Source organism: Trachymyrmex cornetzi, unplaced genomic scaffold (genome assembly GCF_001594075.2).
Source record: "Trachymyrmex cornetzi isolate Tcor2-1 unplaced genomic scaffold, Tcor1.1 scaffold381, whole genome shotgun sequence".
Lineage (NCBI taxonomy): Eukaryota > Metazoa > Arthropoda > Insecta > Hymenoptera > Formicidae > Trachymyrmex > Trachymyrmex cornetzi.
The window spans coordinates 308,796-319,333 of record NW_017298545.1 but is presented as its reverse complement, the minus strand read 5'-3'; the positions used below and the strand labels follow the sequence as shown (position 1 = coordinate 319,333).

Genomic DNA, 10,538 nt, shown 5'->3' with positions numbered 1-10,538 from the left:
CCCCGCCCCCCCCCCCTCCCTCTCCTTTCGCCATCGTCGTGCAAGCAGCGTGGGTGATTGTTTCTCTCGCGGCGGGAAACAAATCCGCGCGCGATGACAACGCGACGCACCCTGCACTCTAACGGTGCTTCGTATCAACGGTATGCCATGCTGCAACAAAAGCACACCGCACATCGCTCCGCAGAGTGCTGTTTGTCGCTTTCGCGTCGCGTGTTTACGCGCTGGCGCACTGTAATGAATTCGAGATGGTCTTCCAACGCGTGCTACTCCCCCGGTTTTGTTATATTCCACGTTTCTCTCTATGTATTCGATTAGTCGCAGCATACCGCATACATTGGATCTGCATAGCTACATGTTCGGTTCCTAACACGCTCGCACTACGACGCATTGATGTGAGATCGCGATATATGTATACAATATTACGGTCATTCGACGTGGGGTTGCATTATATAGTCGTGGTCCTTTCGCAAACTCGGTTTAGTTTTCACCGCAGCTCGATATCGCAAAATGTTGTGCCAATACTGCCTCCGTACAAACAGAGTATATTTGAGTTTTCGATGTTCATGAGTTCCGAATATCAAATAGGGCGATATGATATTTACGATATAGAAGAAAACAACATTGAAGAAAATAGAAAAATAACTCTATCGCGGTACAATCTTGTTAACTAGAACTTAGATGAGGAAAGGCCCCTATTATGAGGTACCGAGATACCCATTTTGGATAAATGCTAGAAGTCTATGGGCAGAATTTAAAAAAATAATAGGTCATTTTGAAGGGAATTTAATAAGCTTTAAGATAACGTTATATAAAACTTAATTCAAATTCCATTTTTTTTTTTTGAAAATTAAAGAAATGTAAAAAATGAGCAAATCGCAAAGTTAAAAAATTGTGCTTCTAATGAGATGCCCCGAGAAATCGATAGTAAAACGCAAAATATATTAGTATTGCAATTAAAAAACTTTATTTCATGTGTTTCTAAAATGCAAACGAACACAGCCAGCGTGAAAAATGAGTATGCGATAGATTATACCCAGAACTCGTCTTCAGGTAGTTGGAATCAAGCATCGCAGAAATAAGCACTCAACGTTCATTCCGGTTGTCCTTTTTATTATTGTACAATAACATTTACTCTTTAGCAACGATTTTCACTATACATAGGAGCATGGGTTATTTCATATTAGAAATACCCTGGGTATCTCATATTACGATTTCCACGCCTTATAGTTTTACGATCATCAGATCAAACTTCTGTAATTAAACAATTCAACATATCTCGTATTTTTCTATTAGTACGACTTTACTCTATCACTACATAAAGAATTTATTACCAAATATTTATTTATGAAATAATAAACAAGGTTTGAGAAGGCTTATCTCAATGAAACTTGAAGACATCCAAATTCTAAAATCTTTTTTTACAATGACTACAGACATGATCTAATAATTAATTTTCTACTAAATAGTTCTCAATCCAAGAGCAATAAATTCATGGTGGAACCAATAAATAGCGTTTATTAGTTTAGCAGAAACGCCGCTATCTCATATTAGGCGTCTATCTCATAATAGGGGGCTTTCCTCTATATCATATAATGGGCATCGAAAAATCAATTTGGACGCTCGCTACATGTAAATATCGCGTACGAATCATTTAAAAAAAAGAGATTTTAAAAAATAATCATAAAAGTAGCTCAGAAATATCCACATCGAATAATGCATCCGAAATAGAACGGAAAAAAGCGAGGGAAAAATATAGCGTAATGGAAGGCACGGAAGTGGAAGCGCGCGTTGGATGTTTTTTTTTTCTCCGTGATGGGTGCTATGACCGATTCGTTTGTTTAGTGGCATTGATTATTCAAGGATGTCTACGTCACTTTCGTGACGTTTCATCTCGATAATTCGAACTGTCCATCTACCGAGGGTCGCTAACTTCCCAAGTTGCACACAGTGATCGATATAAACGACTGAAATTCCTGATGCGAGTATACTGCGGCACGAATATGTATTAGACGATGTACATATTTCTTACGGTATGATAGATTTGATAACGCAAGTCACGCGTCTTATCAAAGCTGGAGATCTATATAACCATATTACCTCCATAATACGCGTAGTATTTGATGCAAATCAGCTCTGTGTTTCAGTCAACGAATAAAAATACGAGAGTCATTTTTACTTAACTATTATGTGTAGAATGTCCCACGGTATTCACATTTATCAGATAAATTATTCTTGTTTTTTTTTTTGCAGTTAACTTTCGGTAATTATATCGCTGTAGACGAAGCTGTCAGATATACGCCCCATCCGGAAGATCCCACCAAAACGTTACTCACACAAGAAGCGGTGGTCACCGTCCGAGGGGTACCCCTGACCAACTACATGGAGGACCTCTTAGCTTCAAAAATCTCCTTCAACGCGAGCAAAGTAAGTGATCTCTTATTGTTAAGAAATCTCTCTTGCATATGTGCAACGCTCTAAATTTCTTGCAATGAAATTTTATTCCAAGAAAGCGAAAATACAACCACCTTTGAAAAAAAGTGAAAATATTTCACTTCTTGAAAATCGTCGCTCTTTTTCAAGAAGTGAAATATTTTCACTTTTTTTCAAAGGTGGTTGTATTTTCACTTTCTTGGAGTGAGATTTCACTGTAAAAAATTTAGAATGAACTTACTAAAAATTTGACGAGATCAAATATTGTTATGAATTATTATTTGTAAAATTATTTTTATTATAATTCCGATAAAATACGAATGATGACGTGTTCTAACGTTTAAGAAACGAAGTTGTTTTACGATCGAATAAACAGAGAGATGCAAACTGTCTCTTGGGAAACATGCAAATTTCTGCCTGAAAAATTTTTCTATGCATGCTATTGACGCTTTTTTTCAATACGGTGTCAAAGATTTGTCATAAAAATGTTTCATAAAATAGTAATGCACTCGCGCATTTCATAAAAATGTATGAATGACACTGCAATGGCATCTTCGCAATCACGTGCTTTTTCGCGTATGCAAATAATATTTTATTTTCGTTTAAGGGTCGACAAGGGTTGCAATGGGTGATCAACAAGCTCGAATCCGAGATGAAGGAGTTTGCCTGAAAGGCCCGGCCGCCGTCGCGAAACTTCTAAACTGCCGCTATCAGCACAACACGAGCGCCGGCGTCGATAGGGAGCGGCAACTTCTAGATCGAACGATTACGCGGATCAGAAGAACATTAACGTCCCGGGCTTCGTCAGAAACGAGCAGATGATTCGCCGCGAGCCATGTAGATCGCCTAACTGAATTTTACGAAACTTGTTACTAACCGGTTTGCAGGCATGAACGTTCCCTTTGAAGGGCGATTGCCTCCGCAACAGTACACTTGGGTCCAGACTTGCAAGGATCTGTCCACGGATGGGTGAGATAACGACTGATATAGAAATACGAAAATACATAGATTTAATTAAAACGAACAAGTACAATGGTTAGCATGGCGATTGAATGGCAATAATTCCAATGTTTCGATCCGTACATACATCTGTCAGCAGATTACTGATCCGTAATGTGTGTACGTATGAATTTACTTACACTTAGTCAATTTAAAAAATGTGGGTATTTACCAGTGTCCACAGTTTAGGAAATTCAAAATTAATTATATTTATCGAATGGATATATCAATATATCAATATTGTATGTAATTTATATTTTATTTAATATCGTCTGAAAATTTTTTAAATTAGTATTATAGACACAATTTCGTTATAACATTCATAAATTGTTTTTCGTTTATTCCCCCCTTTCTTCTATATACTTTATCGCCTACTATTTATTTATTGCATATCATTTAGTATCGCAAATTAAATTTTTGCTCGATGGTGCGAGTTATACATCGTAGGAAACCTATTACAAGCTCAACACATGAACAGTCCCATTGACTGGGCGAAGACAAACAATGCAGACACAGACCTTCGCGAAACTATGTTCCTCGGAACTATGTTCGCCGGACTCTCATTCCTCCTCAGTCAAAGCTCTTTGATCGCGGCGAGTAGGCAACTTACATCGCGTTCCAGAATCACTGCACGATCCCTTTGACGCGTACTCGCATTCGAGAATTGTATCGTTGTCGCGACTAATTAATTTCGCGGTTTTCTCTTTGTCGGCACTGTGTTGGCGTATACAGAACGTTTACAAATCACGTCGATTTTTTTCCTCGCGTTAGCTTTCACCGATCTCACCGAACTCTTTTTCGCGCGGATATTTTATTCTTTTCAGTCGATGCGATCTGTCTAAATCTACCGATTGTTTTTAAATCCCAATTGAGGTATGAAAGTGCTCGGCCATAAAAGAAGCATCGAAAGAGGTACTTTTTGTATCAAAAAGTCAAACGAAAAGGGAGAGAAAGGGATGACTTCACGTACGGCCCATGCGAACGGACGAGAGCGGGCCGGGACGCTTTAATTTAGGGAAGTCGACATGCACGTCGAACGCGGACGTTGATTTACCCACGAGCTCAGCGGTTCGATAGGAAAACCGAGCAGACATCAAGCAGTGGTGCGTGGGACGCGTACAAAGGATACTGCCCACCGCTTTGTGATCGGAAGCTGTCAATATTTGTCTGCGTCGGGTAACAGTGAGGTCAGCAATGAACCGTAACGTCATCAATTATCTCTTACATACCACCATCAAACGAGCCGCGCGTCAAAGTCCGTCCTACTTTGACCTCCTCACCTCTGATCACTTGCGGTCTACCTGGTGACTCGATCGACTAAAGCATGGAAATCATTCCTCGACAATCGAAAGCAACAATGACTCGGTCGAAACTTCAATTCGTTCGGTCAGTAATTGTTGGAAATGTCGAGTTCGAATCCTCTAATGGCAAATCGATTTCTCGCGCGTGTATTGGGTGCTACACACGTGGAAGTACTCTACGGCTCTGCGCGAGTGCCCTCGAAAGATAGTTAGGGCGGGCGAATGTCCGGAGAAGAGAGAATGACATTGGAATATTTCGCGTAGAGTATTGCGAGCATCGGTGGGCCACCTTGACCGACATATCAAGGTCTTCCACGTGGTGCTGTGGAAAAGTTATAGAGTTAAGATCGTACAATCGTTGATGACCGTTCGATCTGAATATTTTGTTTCTATATCATCAGATTACATTTAATTGTTCTGATATTAATAGGATCGAAATTGAGAAAAGAGAAAATGCGCTCTCTCCGCGTCCCATATGTTTTACGTTTACAAATTTGATTCGAATTTCGTATATATCATCGACGATTCCAGACAGACCGATGACACCAAATGTGCGCAACCTGGGTACATACACGTATCACATATTTATCTTGGTATCGCGAATAAAGCTCGCGTGCGTCTTGCCTTATCCATATTTAGATTACAATGCTTTACATTAGAGACGATACGGGCGAAGTGGCAATACTCGAGAGGGGTAAAAGTCGCTCTCGTGTGTGGTTTTCGGAAAAATCGGAAAACGTCTCGCGCTGCTTGCCTCGGATTCTCGTGACTCCGCAATGAGACTGCAGCGGGGCGCGCAGAAGATCTCGGGACACCGCACCGAGTAGCTCTCGTTCCTTTCGACCTTCGGGCGTACGTATCCGAGCTCGTAAAAAGGATTCGCCTTTCAGTCGAATCCCATCCTCGTCCCCTTCGATTCCATCTCACCCGGGAGAGGGTGAGATTCGTAGAATCGTCGAACGGTCTCTCATGGTTTACACATCGTGACGGTGCGCTTTCGTCAAAACCCGTAAAAGCTCTCGGGGACGATCTACTCTGTGAGAGCTAGCAAGCGGTCAAGGAGATCCTCCTCACCGTTGCCGATTCACGACCTCGTGAAATGCTATCCGCCGCAGTCTCGGCGCTCGTCTTATTTTCCTCGCTTTGCTCCGTTACACCCATCGGCTTTTGCGCCGCAAAAGATCTGCGCGGCGTCGATCTTGTTCCAAATAATAAATTCGATCAGCCCGCGAGTCCATACACCAGATCGGTCAAGTACGCCCTGAAAAGTTCTAACGATTGCCTTTTTTCTTTTTATCAGACATTTTTAAAAGTTCCAAAGACTTCCGCGTGCCTCGACCGTTTCCGTTTGTAGAATTAGGGTCGATGAAGGGAAAAAGTTTACTCCACGTGCAGTAAATAACACGCGTTGTGATATTTAATTCGAAAAGTTCCTTGCAGCGGAGAGATTGCATTTTACTAATGAAAAATCTTGGATAAATGCCAAAAGCATTCTCTATTAAAATACCGTTTCCTTAAATATGCGCAACCGTGATATTTTTTAGATAACTTAAGAAAAGAACATCATCTTGACATGAAAAATTTCTCTCTTTTTTTTTTTTGCGGATCATCTTCCTGCAATGCCTGTCAAGCTCTTATTTTACTTGCATCAGTAGATAAAAAGAATTGGCCGCAAACCAGCACCCGATGTTCGCAAACTCATTGTATTTCTAAACCAACTTCGTCAATACATCCCGTTTTATCCTTTCTGAGAAAGAACTTTTAATGAGTTCGCGTACACTGTTTAAAGATTTAAAGTTTTGCGAGCTTCAAAGAGATCGTGCCATGCTTCTCTAAAGTATTACAGGCAAGGCGAAGCATTATTATGACGTACAGAACGTCTGCGATATTACATCGTAAAAATTGCCTCTGTATATTAGTTCCTCGCTGTCTGTTCCCTATCAAAAATTCAAAGAGAAATACATACTGTGAACGGGAGAAAAGAAAAGAAAAGGAAACCTTCGAATATCTAACAAGATTATACAAATCTTTTTAATATCAAGAAATAATTTTAGTTAACTTCGCATTTCGACAGTCACATATCTGTAACAAAAGTTTAAGGCGCTGCCACAGAAAAAAACGAAATTTAAACGTACGCAATAATCAAACGATTTTAGGTGCCAGTAAGAGAGTGATTCTACGAAACACTATATTAAAATTGTATTCTCTATTTTACGTTCCGAGCGTTCAAGTCTTCTCACCGCAAAAGTACGAAGATAACGGCGATGCGATCACAAATAATTGCTAAACGTGACGAGCATTGGCGAACGGCGGCCACGAAGAACGAACGAGTGATCTTTAATTTAAGTAGTATATGTATTTCCCGGGCACAATGTGGTAGATAGTTGCGGCAAAGTTGATCGCACGAAATTGGTTAACGTCGACGTTGTATCGCGTCGCGGCTATGCGAGCACATAGGTATTCATTGTAAAGCAGATACATAGGTAATAACGGGAGACGCTGAGCCATTGTGGACGACGCGGCGCATACGCTTGCCCTATTAGCATACAATTATCTTTATGCTTCTTTTATGATTCATATTTAATGCCGGTTTCGCCGCCGCCAACATCGGCATCCGCGTCGAAACCGTCTTGAAGTTGGTAAACTTTTATGATCGTACTTGTTTCGAAACTTAACGTACCCCGTGCTTGCCTGTTATCGGGCCTACCACAATTCGCTTGCACCCTTGTTAAACGTGCCCCGGAAAGTACTTTCTAGAACACGCGCTGCACGAAAATTTATCGCCACACGTGCGAACAATCGACAAATGCGATACGCGTCGATTATGTTTGCTTTGTCGCGTCAACGTGACGAGCATTGAGATTATAGGAATGACGATAAGGCTATTGTATCGACGACTTTTTATAATGCTGTGTAAAATATGACATGAAATATAATGTATAAAATATGAAAATAATTTTCAATAAAATATTTTGCTGTGTTTTCTACATGGTGTCAGTTGTTTTCTTCCTCGCCTTTTTAAGGGAATTGTTAGAATTGTCCTTCATCGATTTTGATGGACTCTGGATATATTATATCGTTAAAAAATATTTAACCCATATTTTTTATCTGCTTATTTTAAGGTTTACGGATCGAAACAACACTTGAGAATGGGAGTAAATTAAAAAATTTGATATTTTAGAAAAAATAAATATACCATTATTAGAGATATAAAATGCTTTGGTGTTATAAAACATTTTTTTTTATATATCTCATAGTTTCGAAGCTATTCGCTGAAAATAAAAAAATTCGTTATTTTCGAAGGATTATTCACAAACTTGATAAACAGATAAATAATATAAGTCTTATATTTTTTGATGCTCTACATCAACATATTCAAAGCTCATCAAAATTGGTGAGGAACAGTTTCGACAGTTTCCTTGTAATTCCAATAACGTGACACAAATGGGATGATATTCAATATTTCAATATATTTCGACGATTTTCGGATTTGACATTTATTTATATACGGATTTGCGATTCACGTTAGGACGTATAACGTGACTTTCTTTTTCCGAAATGGCGAAAGGAAAAAATTGAAACAATAAAACACAATAATGAAAAGGCACGTATTCTGAATATTGTACTGTTTCGCATGGTCTATGGCTATAACGAGCGTACTTCCAATGACCTGCCAATGGCATTGCCAACGGCTACCCATTAATTTAATTACTGTGCAACCATTCGCGCATGCAGGCGACCCATTTCCGCTCTTTATTTCGAGTCATTTGAGTTTTACTTTGAAACGATGGATCAAATTTGTAAAACATGCACACACGTTTTCGCAGTACTACGCCGATCCCACAAAATTGCACATTTTCCGTCAACCATCGACGAAATAAAATATTCAACCGCAGGCGGTTGCTATTAGATTAATGGAGGTGTCTATAATAATGTATTCTCTCTCTCTTCCTCTTTCTTCATTAAACGTAGTAAAATATATTATGCATACAGAATATCCTAGCATACCATTATGGTCAATTTTTTTTATTTTGTTTTTCTTGAGAGAGAATATGCGCTTAAATAATTTTTTAAATAATTATAAACAAGATAAAATAAAACCGTTAATCTTTGAACAATTAGAATAATTATCCTATTTTGGAGAGAAATTTTGAGAAATGTTTTCAGTATTTTACTGTATTTTAGACATTATAAGATATTACAAGATATTTTAACGAAAATAATTTTCTTTAAACGTAATATTATCTGTAGCGTTATAAAATATGACATCATAAATGTTATATGTTATATTTGTACATATTACAGTTAAATTTAATAGTGTACACGTTATTTTTTTAATACTAGTATTTTATACGTCATATTTCCTACATATGCTACTGTATACAATTCGCGTACTTAGGGTACATTTATTACAACGTACTATGCATATTTTATTATCCCGGCTTAAATGGAATTTCATGCACCGGATGGAACGTGAAAACGGAGATGCGGTTAGCTTGTTTGATATTCATTCCTTACTATTAATCGTGTTCAGGAGTCACCATCAGCGTAGACAACCCCCATGCAAACATACGCGAGAGCTCGGCTGGCTGAATATCCTGCGATCCCGACGAGGCAGGAAGGTGTAAGTACCGTGTTAGTCTTACGGGTTATGTCGCAGCTAGCAGAGCTAACTAATAGCCTCTTAGCCTCGGCTTAGGAAGGATCACGCTGCAAGCGACCGCACCCTCTTTGGCTCTCAGACTCTGGAGCAAACCCCTTAACCCTAGATGCAATCCGTAAGCCTGCACTGGGCTTGTAAACGGTCGATTCCTTCTGCCCCCGTCTGACGATAGATTAGTTTGCGTTGCTGACTGATTTTTAGGTCTTGACCTGAATATAGATCGCAGTAAACTGCATCGAGTGCGGATATCAAACAACGTCGTTATATCTCCCGATAGCTTACAAGTTCAATTTGAAGCAGTTGAAATTGTAAGAGCATATGCTCTTACAATTACACACCATAAAATAATACAATTAATAAAATTCTTTCAGTTTTATTAATAGATAAATTTCAAAAGCGAATATTACTATATTAAAAAAGATACATCATCAAGATCAAAATGCTTTCGATACAGCTAGAAAATGTATAAAAAAGTTAAGTATCTTCTGTTTCATACTTTGTACTTGTTTAGAAGTTATAGCTATAAAAAGCGTGAAACTTGATAAAAATTATTCGGAAGGCAAAGAGTTACAAAAAGTATCGTGTAATAGTCTATTTCAAAGTACCTAAAGCATTCTTGTGAGGTCTTCTGAATTCAGCTATCAAAAAGTTTGAAGTAGAGCATTAATAAAGAATGCGCTTGTGTACTGATCCACTTGAAAATACGTATGCGCCAACACGCAGACGTTCGCTGCTTTCGCCTTTTATGAGCGGCGCATGCGACATTTTAAAAGCAATAACCTTCATGGGCGTTTAAAGCAAGTTTCTTAAAGCGTTAATAACACGGGTGCATATGCATCAAATTTGCCAATAATTTCGCAATGGAGGATCTTTATAGAAATTTCCGTCTGAAGTGACAAAAGAATTCATTGGGCAGGAATGATGCTCGGCGCGTAATAAACTGATGGCGGGCGGAATTTATTCACTGGCGTATCGGCAATCGCAATTCGTATCGATGCGAAAAGTTCGGCGAGACACTGCGACAGTTTCGTAAACTCCCAGCGGAGGCAATATAACGTCATTATCTCGCGGTGTGCACTAAAGAACCGATGCATCGCGAGATTTATAGTGGCGATGTGTAACATCTATGCGAACCTTTATCAACG

At 39.1% G+C, this 10,538-nt stretch overlaps 2 protein-coding genes across 2 annotated transcripts in view; both read left to right on the top strand.

Moving 5' to 3' along the window:
- The window catches only part of slmo (PRELI domain containing slowmo), a 25,241-nt gene extending 21,601 nt beyond the window's left edge, over positions 1-3,640 (top strand). Inside the window, exons 4-5 of the mRNA XM_018511610.1 lie at positions 2,251-2,424; positions 3,038-3,640. Of these exons, the coding sequence (XP_018367112.1) occupies positions 2,251-2,424; positions 3,038-3,100 (237 nt within the window). The 3' untranslated portion in view covers positions 3,101-3,640. The remainder of the gene's footprint in view (positions 1-2,250; positions 2,425-3,037) is intronic.
- Positions 3,320-10,538, top strand: part of mdy (diacylglycerol O-acyltransferase) — a 129,822-nt gene continuing 122,603 nt past the window's right edge. The window contains exon 1 of the mRNA XM_018511604.1: positions 3,320-3,399. Within this exon, the coding sequence (XP_018367106.1) occupies positions 3,320-3,399 (80 nt within the window). The remainder of the gene's footprint in view (positions 3,400-10,538) is intronic.